At 40.3% G+C, this 18634-nt stretch overlaps 1 protein-coding gene across 2 annotated transcripts in view; it reads left to right on the top strand.

Annotated features, from left to right (window-relative positions):
* Nucleotides 1-5101: 5101 nt before the first annotated feature.
* Nucleotides 5102-18634, top strand: part of LOC124721898 (G patch domain-containing protein 4) — a 61829-nt gene continuing 48296 nt past the window's right edge. The window contains exons 1-2 of one of the 2 annotated variants that reach the window (XM_047247051.1): nucleotides 5102-5477; nucleotides 11852-12018. In XM_047247051.1, the coding sequence (XP_047103007.1) occupies nucleotides 5432-5477; nucleotides 11852-12018 (213 nt within the window). In that variant the 5' untranslated portion in view covers nucleotides 5102-5431. The remainder of the gene's footprint in view (nucleotides 5478-11851; nucleotides 12019-18634) is intronic. The other variant, XM_047247052.1, reaches the window with a different exon arrangement.

The following is an 18634-nucleotide window of genomic DNA, read 5'->3' as shown; positions in this document are numbered from 1 at the left end:
TGTTTGTTCTGGGACATGTAGAGCGCCTCAAGGACTGAGATCAAACAATGAGCACTAACTTACATTGTAAACTGACACATAACATATAAGTCTGTTCTAGCAATTGCTCCTTGATGATTCTCGTATAAATACTGTTATGGCCTAGAGAAGTTAATATCAAACCATCAGGTAATAACTCCTGAAAAAGCTGCACTGGGTGCGAGGCATTACTTTGCAAAAATGTCCCACGCTTAACTAGATAAGCCTCTTATTGCTATTTCTATCTATTTCTGTCATAAGTGTACCACAAATTGAACAGTTTATTCATAAGAACATTTTTGCTTTTATCAGCAAATATCGTTTTGTAATCTCTATGGGAAGAAGTAATTTGCGTTCTCCTTACTGTTGTAGACTGAGTGACAGTTTTAATTTAGAATGGCTTATTGAAGACAATGTTGTCAGCCTAGTGTGTTCCTCTTTACACTCCCTGCTTCAGTCTCTGTATGTCTTTGCAGTGTGTTTCTTGGGTAATTGCGCATTGATTCATTGTACAATTCACTTGTATGACATGAGGCTTTTTATTACTTGTAGCTTACGGAACTTCTATGTGATGTTCACGTTTTGCACATCGATACTCTGTTAGTCTCTTCTCAGTTGCGTTCCTCTCTTTTGGGAGTAGTGCCAATATTGCTCTCAAGCAACATCCGTTTTAAGTCTATAAAGATCAAAATGTGTGTTAAGCGCCCATAATGATTACGCTTCAACGAGAGTAAATCACGTCTGGTGAATGAGATTTCAGTTTGCAGTATGCTTAAGAAATAAAAACAATAATCATTGTGACAGCATTGATTTACGATTTTCAGCTTACAGTCAGTGTATCTGAGTGCTACTACTATCTACGCTCTGGACCCTAAGCCAGTTACAGGAATCAGAGTAAACGTCATTGGTTAATAAATACTGTTGATATTTCGGCCCTGGCTCAACTCAGCAACCCATCCTTGAGATGTAGGTTACATTCTGCACTCCCAAGCACACACAGGGAAACCATCACCAGTGTAAAGATATTATTCCTGTGGTTAGTAAAGCTGGCAACATCACATAAAATGTTTGGCAACCCTATGATCATCAAGTTACTTCCTAAAATGGCACAGAGTTATCCTGCTAAGTTCACTTGATATTTTCTTGTCAGTTGTATTAAATAATCTGAATGATTTTCAAGTAAGGTGCGCCAATGATTTTCAAGTAAGGTGTGACATCAGGTTATCAGATTTGTGATTTTAACTGCAGGAAGGCCCTTCTATGGAGAAAATAAAACTACTCTCGTCTTTTCGACCGCAAATTATCTATGTTAGCTATTACTATGGCAACGACAGAAGATGGGCCAGTTATTATGGGTAGTCAGATGGATTTTCCATTAAAACCCAACTTTTCGTCCCCATCTGTGAAGGACACTTTCAAGGGGGGTCATAGTTTCTGATTGTCAGTTTCACACCCCAGCTCGCTACTGAGTCAGTCAGACAGCAGCGAGCCAGCATGTGAATCGGGCATTCAAAGAAACTACGACCCCCCTTGAAAATATGCTCTGCAGCTGGGGGCGAAACGTTGGGTTTTAATGGAAAATACATTCAAGCACTGCATAATAGACCAGAGTATTTTATTAATTATGATATTTACATGTCACAGAGGGTGGACCACAGCATTTGAATAGAGATCAACATAAACATCATTTCCGCACTTTTTATTGCTCATGAAAACCACACATTGCATGTTGTACTACCATACAGCGAGACCTTCAGACGTGGTGTTCCAGATCGCTGTACACACCTCCCGAGGAGATCACGAATGTAAAATTAGAGAGATTCGAGCGCGCGCGGAGGCTTTCCGGCAGATGTTCTTCCCGCAAACCATACGCGACTGGAACAGGAAAGGGAGGTAATGACAGTGGCACGTAAACTGCCCTCCGCCACACACCGTTGGGTGGCTTGCGGAGTATAAATGTATATTTAGATGTAGATGTACCTCTAATACCCAGTAGCACGTCCTCTTGCATTGATGCATTCCTGTATTCGTCGCGGCATACTATCCACAAGTTCATCAAGGCACTGTTGGTCCTGATTGTTCCACTCCTCAAGAGCTATTTGGCGTAGGTCCCTCAGAGTGGTTGGTGGGTCACGTCGTCCTTATCAGCCCTTTTCAATTCATCCCAGGAATGTTCGATAGGGTTCATGTCTGGAGAACATGGTGGCCACTCTAGTCGAGCGATGTCGTCATCCTGAAGGAAGTCATTCACAAGATGTGCACGATGGGGGCTCGAGTTGCCGTCCATGAACACAAATGCCTCGCCAATATGCTGCTGATATGGTTGCACTATCGGTCGGAGGATGGTATTCACGTATCGTACAGCCGTTACGGCACCTTCCATGACCACCGGCGGCGTACGTCGAGCTTTCATGATACCACCCCAAAACAGCAGGGAATCTCCACCTTGCTGCACTCACTGGACAGTGTGTCTAAAGCGTTCAGCCTGACCGGGTTGCTTCCAAACACGTGTCCAACGATTGTCTGGTTGAAGGCATATGCAACACTCATCGGTGAAGAGAATGTGATGCCAATCCTGAGTGGTCCATTCGGCATGTTGATGGGCCCATCTGTACTGCGCTGGTTGGTGTCGTGGTTGCAAAGATGGACCTCACCATGGACGTCGGGAGTGAAGTTGCGCTACATGCAGCCTATTGCGCACAGTTTGAGTCGTAACACGACGTCCTGCGACAGCACGAAAAGCATTATTCAACATGGTAGCGTTGCTGTCAGGGTTCCTCCTAGCCATACTACATAGGTAGCGGTCATCGACTGCAGTAGTAGCCCTTGGGCGGCCTGAGGGAGGCATGTTATCGACAGTTCCTGTCTCTCTGTATCTCCTCCAGGTCCAAACAACGTCGCTTTGGTTCACTCCAAGGCGCCTGGACACTTCCCTTGTTGAGAGGTTTTCCTGGCACAAATGCGGTTGTGTTCGAACTGCGGTATTGACCATCTAGGCATGGTTGAACTACAGACAACACGAGCTGTGTACCTCCTTCCTGGTGGAATGACTGGAACCAATCGGCTGTCTGACTCCCTCCGTCTAATAGGCGCTGCTCATGCATGGTTGTTTATATCTTTGGACGGGTTTAGTGACATTTCCGAACAGTAAAGTGACTTGTGTCTGTGATACAATATCAACAGTCAACGTCTATCTTCATAAGTTCTGGGAACCAGGGTGATGCAAACCTTTTTTTGATGTGTGTACATTTATTGTCATTCAAGTGATCACATACTGAACAGAAGCAGTTGTACTGTGGATATTCTCTTATGGATCTCCCAAATCATTAGTATTTAGTATACATTTTGTGTCATTTGGCATCTTATTCGATATTTTAATTTCCATGTAGCATGTACCTCTCTGATACAAAGTTGTATTGGCTGGGAGTAAGTGTATGTTACCGTTTTAATCTAGAGTTGTGATTACATAAGTCACAATTTTTGCTAATACTATTGTCATTTCGAATTAAGTATTTAATTCATTAGTGTTTCTGTAGTAAATAGTCACAATAATGGTAGCACTTTCAGTGTTTTCAGTATCAGGTTATGTGACTATCTAGCTTTGCTCCCTCTCTAATCCTTTACTTAGTTTATTCAGTACATTTTAAAACTGAAGGTGAAAAGCTTATAAATTACATACTTGTCAGCATTTTTCTGCTTCAGCCAACAATATTTAAAATTTCCTGTGAATATATAATCTGGTTAAATACCGAGTCATACTGAACATTTGGTTACATCGGTAGACAATTTCGTCTATAACACATGGAGACTTTGTCATGATGACGATAAAGAATAGTTTCAGACCATCACACTCAGAGTGTGGACACAATGTAAATTGTGTGCCTAGACGTAATCTAATGTTGTGTTAAGTAAATATCGTTCTTAGTTTCAGCTAAACCCTCTGACAGAGAGATTTAGCTGAATGTTTAACAGTAGGTAAAGGAAGTCGTTTTATTTGAACCCATGTGAACCCATAAAGTGTTTGGCATGACATAAACCCGTCAAAATACTCGGAACCTACTGTAGAGGTAGAGTAATGCCTTCGAGATAGGTCCTGGGAACATCAACCAGTATCCTTATATTATTGCTCATCAGCCTCTGCTTTACTAAAAAATTGTGGGTAATATAACATAACGGAATGACAAATAGATATCGAGGCTAGCAGCCCCAAGGTTGGAATCACCATGCAAGTACGGTACTTGATAAAGTCACTAAGAAGAAGAAAAACGTTAATGGAATGGTTTTAGATTATGTGAGAATGGAACAAATAAAACACCTAGGTACCAAATGAGTTCATTGCATCTGTTAGTTTTTCTATGTTTATTTGATCCTAAGTGTCAGAAGAATTCCGAAACTGCATCATAGACGGTTTGTTCCTTTCGCATCTCATGTTCGTACTGACGAGCATCACTGCAGCGCCAGTGCAGTAAGATATGTAGACTCACTACATGGGGAAGTTATGCACGCTTAGAAAAAAATTTATCGGTAAACCCAGCTCAATTAGTAGCTCTTGAGTATTACGGAAATAGTTTAGTCAAAGGTCGCTACCGTCGCCTTGACCTGCAAAACGAGGATAAAAACGGTGCCACACATATAATATTGTCAGGTCTGTAGCAACCTCCTTACACTACGTTAATTTCCAAATTCATCCCACTGAACCGAAAACATGCATCACTAAAATCTGAACAAAGAAAAATTCTCAATGGCATTTTCAAAGCAAGAAAGATCCGATACGTTCGGAGGAGAGTCACTTAATTGGCAGACCCATTGTGCAGGATCGAAGTAGGATCTAGTGTCTAATAACACCATCGTGCGACCTTCGTGTTAGTTTTCGCAATACATGCGTAAATAATGAGTATGGAGTTGGTATAATCTCACTTTCAAAGGAGGAGAACAGCAGAAATAGCTTCCAAAATTGCAATAAATGTATGAGTTCAAGATGTAACTAACTGCTGCTTTAATATGTTTGCTAGAATGAGCATCGTGACAACAAAGTCATCTGTCAGTGCCTTTCAAAGTCCCGGTTCCCCATTTTTGGTGCGGCCACACACCTGATGAGCAGCGCTCCTGAGAGAGAGTAAAGTAACTTTGGTTGCTCACATAATTGTAACCTTTGAAATTCTAGTGGGACGCGCAAGGGTTTTGAATGTGTGTTGTGTTCAGTGTTGTGTGTTTGGGAAACAGCTATATGTGGTTTGGAAGTTGGTCTACGTTACCTGTGTACATCAGTGAAAAGAGGATGTTCTTGATACCCATTTCCTATTAAATTAATGCAGTTACAGAGTGTTTTGTACATTTTAATTTCAAATTTGGAGTGTTCTGTCGGCATGTAAAAATCAACACACAGAAGACCAGAATACTTTCGTTATTAACAATGGAGTTCGCCAAACGTGAAATGGAGAAATATGGATGGAAGGAAGGTACGTAACGTTCAAATCCTTGTTATAGAACACGAAAACTCAAATGCTTTTGTGATATGCTATTATATGTGAGTGGTTAGATTTGGTTATCTTTGTCGCTTTCTGTAAATGTAGCAAACACCAATGTACTACGTCACACATTTTCACTAATTCTGTAAACTGATAAACCAGAAACTATGTCACCGCCGTTACAAGTGAAGCCACATTTACTGTGATGTGTATTATTTACACATATTATAACTACACTATGAAAAAATGCAAGGCGAGGGCGCTATTTAAAATGAGTTTTTCCAAAATTGTAGCATATTTTCATGTCATGCTTTGTACACAATGTCAATCGTGTAATGGAAAATCACTGAGGGCCTAACCAATTTATCCTGGACACTAAGTAGTTCCTTTCACACAATGTTTAAAGGCCACACACATTTAACTTCCGATCACTAGATCATAACATGGAATCACAGTTTTAATAATTTCAACTGCATCTACACAGTGACCTGTAAACTCTACCTGTGTATGGAAGCGATCATTTCACATGTTATGTGACAAATGTTGTGACGTCTTAAGGATGCCATTAGAATTTATTTTACTCTGACCCCAACAATTTTATACCAGAATAATTTCCTGTTTGTGTTTACTGATTCTCAGTAGACTATAAACTCTGGTATCGTACTGCAATTGCTCTAATGTGCCACTGTTTTGCAGATATCAGTTTTCTCAGTCACAGTTTCGGAAAGATTTATGCTTATTCGTTTTTAACTTGGTTGGTACACAGCTAATATTGTTTGTTTGTCGTCTTTGGGATAGTCTTGGTAATGAACTCGTGAATTGGCTTTCTCTTGCTTCTCATGATGTATTATTTATTTATTTTGTTTGATATTGCAGTCTTATTCATATGTACCACTATCAGCATGATTAATATTGGGAATAGTATTATTTTTCTGCTCTGAATGATTGTCGAATTAGGGCACTGGAAGAATCAACTAGCTAATTACAATCATCACAGGTGCAGCTTAAATTAGTTCTTTCTTTCCATTTTTAATTCCAGTTGTGTATCATTGTTAGATGGCACAGGTACACATTGTTGAATTAAATACTATAATCCATCAGGTTGCATCATGTAGCAGGCCGTAATTTTATCGTTAAAAGGTGATCTGCCAAACCGTGGTAAGCCGGAAGGGAAAACATTCATATAGCTACATTTGTGAGTAACTCATGTGACAAACAAATGCACAGTTTGTCTGCTGTAGGTTTCTCTAAATGTTGACTCTAAGGTAGACAGTCCGACTTTGCACATGGTTCTTATGTGCCCAAGTTATAGGTATTATAATGAAGCTGTATGGTGTTTTACCCTTCACACATTTCAGGTTTTGACAAAATGTCTTACAACTGCCTACTATGTGGTAAGATGTCATTACTAATTTATTGATGATTACCAAATTTATTGATGATTACCAAATTTATTGATGTACTACCTAATGATGATCTAAGAGCATAATTAGAAATAAATAAAAACTCCAGCAGCAGCTGTAGTGGTTATAATTACGTTGCTTTTAGAATACTTAACAGCTCTTGAACAGGGAGTGGGGACAAAGAGTAACTGAACCTTACAAAACTAAGACTGCGATATTTCTTTGAAGATTTTGTCCAGGCAGTTAATTACTTTAATTTGCTAATCGTTTATTTATGTGAAAAAGTAGTTGCACTGTGGTCTGAATCGCACATGTAAATGTGAACCTATGTGTCTGATTCACAAGGGGATGCTCAAAGATTTTGAAACTATGTGCATGGTGAACATTTGGCTGCAAGTCATTGCAGTACTTCCTCATTTCCAGTGCTACAATTTTTCTTTCTGACTACATCTTTTCATTGACCTACACTGTTGGATAGAATCCTTTCTGAAACGTAGCTCACTTTTAGGAAGTCAATTCTGGCTTCTCCCACTTTGTTTCATAATTTTACACCACTTGTTATGGTTAACTGATGTTCGGTTCCCATATCTGGGTTTAACCTCCACCTTTTCAAAAAAATTTACATTTTGTGTGGGCCGTGTTGTGAAGGTCATTCAACGGAGCGAGTCCATGTGGATATTGTGAGGTACTCATTCAATGATGGCAGTATCAATGCCTGGCCCATGCCGAGTAGTGGTGCCTGTCCATTGTGGGGGGCACTGGGACCAGGCATGATCACTAATGGAGCGAACAACTGAATAAAACAGTCTTTTCTTTTTTTTAAAAAAAAAAAAAAATCAGGCTGTTACCGTCCGACTCAATCTATACCTCAGGCTAAGGTACAGATCAATCTGTCATTACAACCAGTTTTTTCCCCACATTCGTTGGCTTCACCAGTTAACAACAGAATTGTGAATATATGCACCAAAAGGTGATGTAACGGAAGCCAACAGCCCATATCAAACATTCCTCCTGATGCATAGTGCGTTCTGTTCTGAGTGGTTGTTCTCTCATTGTTAAAAATTAATGTTGACTACACTCTGTTACTGCCTGTTGTCACTGTTATTGACATGCCGATATATACTTTTCGTTGAGTGGCACTAAATACCTTTTAGTTCAGTTTTCAGCCCATGTTTATGAATAGGTGCTTTCTTAGTAGTGAACCTCGAGCCTGGATCAAAATGTCTAAACACCCAGTGCATGAGAATGGAAGAAAATGTATGACTGGATAAAAAGTGATCTCCAGATGAATTCAGTGAGATACATAGTATCTGCAAGGATGGTTCATTGTATGAAACTACATTAACCAAAGAAATTCAGATAAAATTAATGAATGATTACAAATACAGTATTTCACACAAAAAATACTTTGCACACGTGACATTGTAATTTACCAGGAAGTTACAAGGAAGAAAGTGATGACAATGTGTAGTTTCTCATGTGGAAATGGAAATTTTGTCATGGTGGTAATGGTCTTATCAAATGCACATACTCTCCAAAAGGCTTTTCATACTTTATCACCGTACTTCATTTCACAAACCGTGGTAGAATTTCATACAGCAGAACTTCTAATGTGACAAAATATCCCACATTCCAACACGATTAGAATGCCACGGAGGAGGAGAGATTGGACTTGGTTCACTAACATAACCATGTAATTGCCTTTTATCCATGTCGGAGCTAGAATCTGTAGCAAACTTGACAAAATTTACAGAGTGATTATAATTAAACTTTTGCCAGAAGAGATCGCAGGAACAATTCCTGAATCACCAGGTAATTCAAACTTCCGAATCAAGTTCTTCAACCCCAGTGCAGAAAGATGACCTTTCCATATTCCTTTAATGCATTGGTATTCATGAAGAGCTACAGCACTGTTGCTGTTGTTTTGGTAAAACAGCATCATGATTAACCCTCGAGTGGGTGTGCCTATGCGTAAAGTGTGCCAACCACAAATAATATTGTCTTGTACCGCTCCATGGTTGCTTCAAAATTGTGAGCTTCAGCAATCACACAACTAACTTGTGCTGTCAAAGAGCCAAGTGAACAGCAGTAATATAAAACAAACAGCGAGCTAGGCGAGAAAAATTGTACAATATGTGCGAGAAGCTGACCTAGATTAGTAGCTAGCGGCACAATCCCACAGTGAGATAATTAACAATCGAATAAGCGATTTGCTCTGATCTGATGCAACTGTGCTATTTAATCCTTCGAGTTAGTCATTACTCCGGGATAACACTTGTATGTGGCATCAGAGAGATATAATGTAAGTTCATTTTATCATTGTTCAATTAAACTAAGATTAAGCTGTGATTTTGCTCATACATGTTTACCTTAGTAACATAAAGACAGCTATTCTTTACATGTGTACAAAGTGCGCTGCGCATCCGCTCGTGTCATAAAAGTGGCGTGCCCACTCGAGCATCAAAGCCTTGCTCATCTTGTCCAGACCTGTGTTGACTATCTACAACTGCAATGCACACTAATGCTTGTGTTTCAGTCATTTATCACTTTACCAGTAATGGGGGTGAGGGGGGGGGGGGCAATGGGTGGGTGGATGGATAATCAGGACAGTGTCCTAGCCCTCTGAGCTGTGCTATCCGGAACCCAGTAATGATCACACAACTTTAAGTAGTTGATACTATGTCACTCTTACCAAATGTGTTGAGTTCCTTCCCTTGTGTGTTCAAAAACGTATCATTTTACCTCAGGCAGTGCTTATCTCATAAGCACCGTAGATTAGTGCCTCTTTTTAGAGAATTAATGTGACACTACTGAGAGTTGATATAATTTATTTACATCAACTCCACCACTGGGGATTCCATGAATGTCCTGCTATTTTGTTGCAGTCTTGCAGTGTACTATCCCCGTGTTGCAGTTATGCTATTAACCCAAAGAATAATATGCCTGTTAGTGAAAATAAGCCTTGACATGTGAAACTCGCAACAAGACAATAGGCTCCCTCTGTTGAATTGCAAAGGACGTATAAAGTTGAAGTTAATATTTACGCATTGCCTGCATGTCATTAATGCACGGCTTCACGTTCCAGTGCAAAGGTGCACCTGTATTCAATTCTTGAATATACTGTTTTCTGTTAATAAACATTGTGATTGAGTTTTATTCATTGGCAGAAGTGAGACCCTTTGTTTAAATGAAGACATGCTCACAAATGAAGATACTGATAGAATGAGTGTAGTTTGTGCTATGAACAATTGTTTGTTGACAGATTGTCCCTAAACTAGTTGTCATTTTGATATTGCAGTGTGGCCAGTTCATACTGTGTGTCACATGATAAAAAATCAGCAACATTTGCATTTGATGTTAACCTTTTGTGGTAAACACATAAAAACATCTGGGAAAAAGTTTTATATTTAATTTAATGGAAACATTTTTTTCCACAGAGTACTCACTTCTACACCAGTGGAAAAAAATCACAACACCAAAAAATTGTAAATATAGAGTAATACACATTTGTGTAGGTAACATATTTAAGTGATTAACATTGATAGATCACAGTTCGATGTAAGCACGAGATAAGAAATTGCAAGTGTGAAATGCCAGTACATTAATGACAGGTGTAACTGCCAGAATGTTGAACGGATGCATGCAAACGTGTATGCAGTGTGTTGTACAGGTGCCGGATGTCAGTTTGTGGGATGGAGTTCCATGCCTGTTGCACTTGGTCGGTCACTACAGGGATGGTTAATGTCATTTGTGGATGATGCTGGATCATATTTGAAAACGTCCCTTGGAATGTTGTTCTTGAACAGGTTGAATCACCAGACTGACAACAAATTTGTTGTCAGGGTGCATGGGATAACCATGAGAGTGCTAAAGCTGTCTTACTAATTCGCACCCCACACCATAACTCCAGGTGTAGGTCCAGATGTGTGTAGCATGTAGACAGATTGGTTGCAGGCCCTCAACTGTCCGCCTCCTAACCAACACTTGATGATCACTGGCATTGAGGCAGAACCAGCTTTCATTAGAAAACACAACAGACCTCCACCCTGCCCTCCATTGAACTCACTTGACAACTACTGAAGTCACAAATGGTGGTTGTTTGGGGTCAGTGGAATGCACACTACAGGGCATCGGGCTCGGAGCTGTCCTTGAAGTAACCAATTTGTAACAGTTCATTTTGTCACTGTGGTACTAACATCAGCTCAAATTGTTGCTGCAGATGCAGTATGATGCAGTAGAGCCATATGCTGTACATGTTGTCATGTTGCCATATGGAGCCCTGTTTTCTTGGCACCTTACATTCTCGTGATCACCTCTGTCAGCAATCATATACAGTGGTTACATTTCTGCCAAGTCTTTCTGCACTTTCGCAGAGGGAACATCCAGCTTCTTGTGGCCCTGTTACACTACCTCTTTGAAACTGAGGTGTTGATAATACCATCTTTCTCGCCTTAAAAGCATTCTTGACGAACATAAACTCATTATGTACAGTCTCAGAGGTAACTAAAGATCATGACCATTAAAGTGTATATTTAAAACAAACCTTATTTGCATCTAGTGCCACTCTTATGCGACTGGCACAAAATAAATAGACAACATCTTTCAATCGTGGATACACACCTGCCAACTTTCATTTATGTCTCACAGCTCCTTTTTGTCGTTGCAATTTCTTTCCATCAGTGTACATATAATAGATATTGCAAGAAATTACTGTAGTCAATTAAGGTGTATATTGTTCCTCACTGCTGTTCATTGTATCACAATTTTGCCATTGCAGTTTCTATTATGCTCTCTCTCTCTCTCTCTCTCTCTCTCTCTCTCTCTCTCTCTCTCTCTCTCTCTCTCTCAGAACCGTCAAATGATGAGGTACTCTGTGAAATAATCTGATTTGTGTGTCATTTTAGTTATGTGGAACCAGACAGTTCAATAAATTACAAGTTTTTGTTTTACTACATTTCACAGGGAAAGGGCTTGGTCGAAATGAAACAGGTATGACAAAGGCCATAACTCCAAAACTGAAGTTTGACACTGCAGGTATTGGCCATGATTATTCAGAAGAATTCACCTACAACTGGTGGGAAGTTGCTTATGATAGTGCCTTGAAAAATGTAGCTGTTAAGTCAAATGAGGTAAGCAACATTCAAATTTATAACTCTTACAAACAAGTATCTGTCACTCCATCTGGACAACTGTACATAAACCGTATAAAGATTATTCTTTAATAAAACCATCTTGGTTGCAAAAATAATGCTTTAATTATGCGTTTCACCTTTATAGGGCACCATCAGATTGTCTACAAAAGGAAGAAAGGCAAAACATATCGTTAAAGCAATGTTTTAGCGACCAAGATTGTTTTATTCAAGAATATTACATATGCCATATACAGGGTGTCTCTCTTAAGATCATCACGTGCATATTATCTGGTGTTTTGGCTGATATTAACACTTTTGTTTTTGCAGTGTGTAGTTGGAGTGAATCCAAACTAATACTGCATATCACATCTTTCTGGTGTCTGTGGAAAGTATCGGTTTGTTTCCTTTTACTAACAAAATAATTTTTAAAGCAAAACTTATGTGCCTGTTCGATAGAGCAGTCCCAAATTAGTCTAGGGTGACACTTGTTTTATTGATATCTATTAGCAGGAGCAGTAAAACATGAAGAATAACCAGTACTCCAGCAGCGACTCAAGTGCTACCCTGACCTTGACTGGCTGCTGCTGCCGTAGAGAAACTCCGCTTAGTTGTTGCTGGGGCACCAAATATTCTTTGCATTTTAGTGACTCTGTTCATACATGTAGATAAAACAAGTGCACACTAGACTAATATGGAACAGCTCTGTCGAATGGGCATGTAAAATTCTGCTTGAAAAATCATTTTTTTTGTAACGGGGAAACAAATTGACATGTTGTGTAAACATAGGGTGTTGTGCTAAATATGTGATGAGCAGTATTTGCTTGGGCTGAGTGCAGCTACACATTGCAAAAAGAAAATTGCAAATATCTGCCGAAACATCATAGAAAATGTGCCTAATGACCCATAGGAGAGAGACCCAGTATAGCTGAATTCACGGTATGGTGTATTATAAGTAATAGCAAAAACTCATGTGGCTGGAACTATACACTAATAGAAGCAAAACATTCCAGTAAACATGGGCCAGTAAGGAAGCAGTTTGTGAATGTGTAACTATAGACTGCCACTGATCTCGGTATGAAATATTGTCCTAGTTAGTAGAAATGTAATCAAAGGTAAACTTTTTTGATTGAGTACGCACCTTATTGAATTCAAATTTCACCCATGGCCTACTGCTTCAATGGGTTATGTCACAGATTACTGTACAATCATACAGTATTTTACAGGCTATAAGACACACTTTTTTCTTCAAAAGTTGCCCCCAAAATTCAGGTGCATCTTATGCTTGAAATTAATATAAAAATGTCCAGTGCTTGATTTAAAATTCCCACCAGTCTTAAAAATAGCCATCTGTTCAGTGCCATGGGAAACCTATCTCTGGCAACATTGGATTCAATTGGCAGCAGCAGTAGACCAATGCAACGACCATGAGTAGCAGGGAGTCACAAGCTTGCTTACACTGTCTCCCCCCTGCCCTGCCATAACAAACGCAGAACACTGTCTAGCCTATGACGCGTCATTGCAGTCTACGGTGCCAGTGAACTTGAATGGAAAATGGTTTGTGTTATTGGTAACAGTGCAATATGTTTGTCAGTAGCTAGTTTAGTAGAAGATTTGAAAAATATGAGGAGGACTAAATGTGCAAATAGAGGACAGAAAGCAAAATGGCCAAAACTAGATGATGACACATTGAAATGGATTCAAGGACACTGTCAAAATGTAACGGCAATTAATACAAAAATGATTTAAATACATGCTCATAAGCTAGTGCTACAGTGGAACTTCAGAGACTCTAAGGGTGGACATGGCTGGTGCTACAGGTTTATGAAGCTTCATGGACTTAGCTTGCGAACCAAAACCAAAATATCTCAGAAAATGCCAGAAGATTATGAAGAGGAAATATTATCATTCCATAGCTTTATTATTCAGCATCAAAAGAAAACCATTGTGGGACTAAGCCAAATAGCAAATATGGACAATACTCCTCTGATATATGATGTGCCGAGTAACAGAACTGTTGCCATGAAAAGTGCTAAAGCTGTAGCTATAAAAACAAGTGGACATGAAAACATACACTACACTATTGTCCTTTCATGTTGTGTTGATGGTACGATACTTAATCCAATGATCATTTTCAAGTGCAAAACATGCCAAAACCTTCTGAAATACTGCCAGATGGTGGTGTTCACGTACATGACAAGGGTTGGATGGATGAGGCTGGTATGAAATTATGGATTAACTAAGTGTGGGAGAAAAGGAAGAAGGAAAGGTGCTTTATTGAAGAAGAGTTCTCTTCTTGTGCTAGATCAGTTTAGTAGTCATTTGAAAAAATCTGTGAAAGAGAAATTGAGACAGGTAAATACAGAGCTTGCTGTTATTCCAGGAGGACTTACTTCACAAGTGCAACCTCTTATGTCTTGATAGATAAACCATTTAAAGTGCATATTTGAGAGGAATGGAACAAATGGATTCTGGATGAAACCCAACACGAATTCATGCAGAAGGGAGCTTTAAAATGACCTACAATCAAACAAATGTGTCAGTGAATAAAACAATTGTGGTGTAGATTGAGAGAAGACATTATTATCTTTCAAGAAGTGCGGTATAAGTAATGCTCTCAATGGCAGCAAAGACAATCTTATAGACAAAGAGGAAGAATATAAAGAAGAAAAATCATATGATGATTTTCAGGGATTTTGGTCAGTTCGGTTTAAAAAAAATAAGATTTTTTTTTAGTCTGGCTTTGCAATCTAACAACAAAAATGGTAAAAATGTTATTTAAAAAAACTGCCTAAAATTAAGGTATTTCTTACAGTCTGTTGCATCTCATAGTCCATAAAATATGGTACTTGTTAAAGGAGGAGTTCCATCTGTTGTTCTCACATTTGGTTTTCATTTGTGTATGTTTGGAGTGGGGGGGGGGGGGGGTCCTTATTTCCCCTGAAGAAGGTGGCAGTTAATGATAACAGACAAATGTTGTGGCATGTTAAACAATATCCACTGACTGGAATTAGATGAAGTTGTAGAGTGATGACACCAGTAATGTTTTATTTTTAATATACTTATTTGGTGCTGTGTTAAAGAGAGGAGCTCATTATCAAAGACAGGCAACTTCATTTTTCCTGAAGTTTAGATGTTAACTGATTCCAGTAGCATTTTCCATGTCGAATTTAATTTTAATCTTCTCAAGCTTTAACAAAAGACTAAAATGTGTTTAAAATGAATGTAAATCATAATATGCAGAACAAAATTCAGACAATTCCATTACATTTCTGCTTTGTTTTCTCTCATCTCCAGCAGCAACCAATAAGATAAGTGGAATGTCTCTCTGTCATTCCCATATTGCAGTGTGCATCCCCCATTATATGTTGTCGACACCCCACCCCCACCCCCAGGCAGCTCGCCACTCTTTGGCAGGTTCGTACTTGGTTACCACAGGGCCCAAGCCTTTGGAGCATTTTTTCCTCCCGTGCTGCATGTCTATCCTCTAGCTATTCTTTTTCCCCTCCCTTGGGGAACATGTCTGGGATATTATTGGGAATGTTCTGCATTCTGAAGCTGACATGCGCACAGTTTCACCTTTGTTTTTCACTCCCTTTTCCCTCCTTTGTTTCCCTTCTTCCTCCCTGTGTGCTCCTGAAGGCCGATCCATGCGTCTGACGTGTAACAGGTGACTGGATAATGCTTAATTTCCAGCCCCAGGTTGACAGGTAGGGTTCGCTCGTGCCCCTTGGTACAGGCCAGGCCCAGGGAGGGGTGATTGCATGAGCTGTAACCTTCCCAAATTGCTGATTGGTCCCTCTGTCAGGTGTTTGGGAGGTGTGAACAATCGCCTAATGTAGGTGTGCCCCCTTGTGAAGGGGGCCCCCAGTTGGAAGGAGCGGGCCATCGGAGACACTGGCAATCATGGAGATTTCCTCGCGATGAGTCAATAATCTTCCCACTCAACGTGTACAAAACGTAAACGTAATGAGGCTAGTGATTCAAGGACGCTTCCCACTGCACCACGGTTCCTCGTGGTCTCACGTACTGAAGACAGTCAGTCCTTCACCACAGTAAATCTGTTTATTATTCAGAAAGGTGTAGATGCAATTGCTGGCCCTGTGACATCCTGCCCTCGTTTACAGAGTGGCGCTTTGCTTTTGGAGACCACTTCTGATTCTCACCCACAACAACTGATTGCTGCCTCACTTCTCCACTGTTACCTTGTTCGTGTTGAGGCCCATACAACTTTGAATTCTTCCCATGGTGTAATTTACACCAGGCTGCTGGATGGTCTAATCGAGGCCAAAATCCAATGTTACCTCTCTGATCAGGGTGTCATTGCCATCCATTGTGTAATGAAAAAGGTCTATTCCTCCTTGGTGCCCACCCGCACTCTCTTTCTTACCTTTGATAGAGTGGTGCTTCTGTCCAAGTTCAAAGCAGGCTATGAAGTTATCACTGTCCGGCCGTACATTCCGAACCCGATGCGCTGCTACCAGTGTCACTGTTTCAACCACACTAGAACGTCTTGTCGACACGCAGCCAAATGTGTCACCTGTGATAGGGATGTGCACGAGGGTGGTTGTCCACCTCCTTCTCCCCTATGTATCGACTGCACCTCCTCTCGGGATCGTCCAGTTCATCTCGATGAGCGGACTGTTCAAGAGAACTGGGTAAAGGAAAAGGTGCCTTATCCAGTTGCTCGCAAGTTACTGGCTAGTCGCAAACCCTGCGTCCTCCCGTCTGGTACCTATAGTTCTGTTCTTGTTACCCCTCACTCCACGAAGGACATGGCCACGCAGACGTGTGACATCCAGTTCAGCTCTGAGGTTGTGAAATTGCCCATTGTCAAGGTAGCATAACCCCCCCCCCCCCCCAATCCGTCCAGCTGTGCAACAAGCCGTCAAACTCTTGCCTCAAGGGGCGAAGCCACCAGATACATAACCGGTAGGCCAGAAAGGACAGGAGGAGTACTCCCTGAAGACTTCCGCTGTCCATCCAGCCAAACACCACCCGAGTCTTCCTCTAACCAGAAAAGGTCGTAGAAGTCCACCAAAGGCAAACGGTTTTCTCATCGATGATGTCTTCCTTTAATTTGACCTGGTTCAGATCCCAAATGCTTGAGCAGTACACAAGAATAAGTCACACTAGCATTCTCTATGTGGTGTCCTTTACAGATTGATCACACTCCTTAAAAATTCTCCCAATAAATCCCCCTACCATTCACCTCCCCTACCACAAACCTCACATCCTAGTTCCATTTCATATCACTTCACAACGTTACTCTCAGATATTTAAACAATGTGACCGTGTCAAGCAGGACACTATTAACTGTATTTGAATGTTATTGGTTTGTTTTTCCTACTCATCTGCATTAATTCAATTTTTTCTGCAATTTGAGCTAGATGCCATTCATCACACCAACGAAAAGTCATCTTGTATCTTCCTACAGTCACTCAGTGAAGACACCTTCACATACACCACAGCACCATCAGCAAACATCTGCCCGGTTATTGATGTATATGAAAAATAATAGCAGACCTGTCACACTTCCCTGGGGCATTCCTGACAATACAGTTGTCTCTAATGAACAGTTGCCATCAAGGGCAGCGTATTGTGTTCTACTACTTAGAACTCTTCGAGCCACTCTGATGTATGTTAATCTAGTCCATGTACTTGTACCTTCATGAACAGTCTGCAGTGGGGCACTGTGTCAAATACTTTTGGGAAATGTAGAAATATGGGATCTGCCTAGTGCCCTTCATCCATAGTTCACAGTATATCACGTGAGAAAAGGGCAAACTTGAGTTTTGCATGAGTGATGCATTCTAAAAGTGTGCCGCTTCGGTCTCAAGTAAATTTATTATATTTGAACTCAGAATATGTTAAAGAATTCTGCAGCAAACTGATGTTAAGGATATTTGTTTGTAATTTTGTGGATTTGCTCTGTTAACCTTCTTATATACAGGAGTCATCTGCACTTTTTTCCACTCATTTGGGACTTTGCATCAGGAAAGAGATTCCCAATAAATGCAAGCCGAGTAAGGAACCAATTCCAGAGTACTCTTCATAAAACCGAATTGAGATTCCATCCGGACCTGGCAACTTTTTTGTTTTCAACTATTTCAGTCGTTTCTGTATGTCAAAGATGCGTTACTATGTCATCCGTACAGGACTCTGTACGGTGATCAGATGACAGTATGTTTGTAAGATTCATCTTCGTGAGTGATTCCTTAAACATGAAATTTAAAGCTTTGGCTTTCCTTTTGCTATCTTCTGCTGCCACGTGACACTGGTCAACAAGTCACTGAATGGAAGCTTTAGCCCTGTTTAGCAATTTTACATGGGACTAGAATTTTCTTGGATTCTCAGCCAGATCTTTCGCTAATGTATGATTGTGATGGTTCTATATTTCACATACACAGGAATCACTACTAACCTTTGCCTGTTGTCATTTGAATGTTCTCTTATGAGGTTGCAACAGCCTTTACTTCCTTAGCATTTCCTGAATTTCATTGTTTAAGCCACAGTGGGTCTTTTCCTTCCGTAATCCACGTACTTCTCCAGAGCGGGAGTTATCGTCTCTCTAAACTTCGGCCATAATTCCTCTATGTACATCATACTGGAACTA

This window comes from Schistocerca piceifrons, chromosome X (genome assembly GCF_021461385.2).
Source record: "Schistocerca piceifrons isolate TAMUIC-IGC-003096 chromosome X, iqSchPice1.1, whole genome shotgun sequence".
In the NCBI taxonomy this organism is placed as follows: Eukaryota; Metazoa; Arthropoda; class Insecta; order Orthoptera; family Acrididae; genus Schistocerca; species Schistocerca piceifrons.
This window is presented reverse-complemented; position numbering and strand designations above follow the sequence as displayed.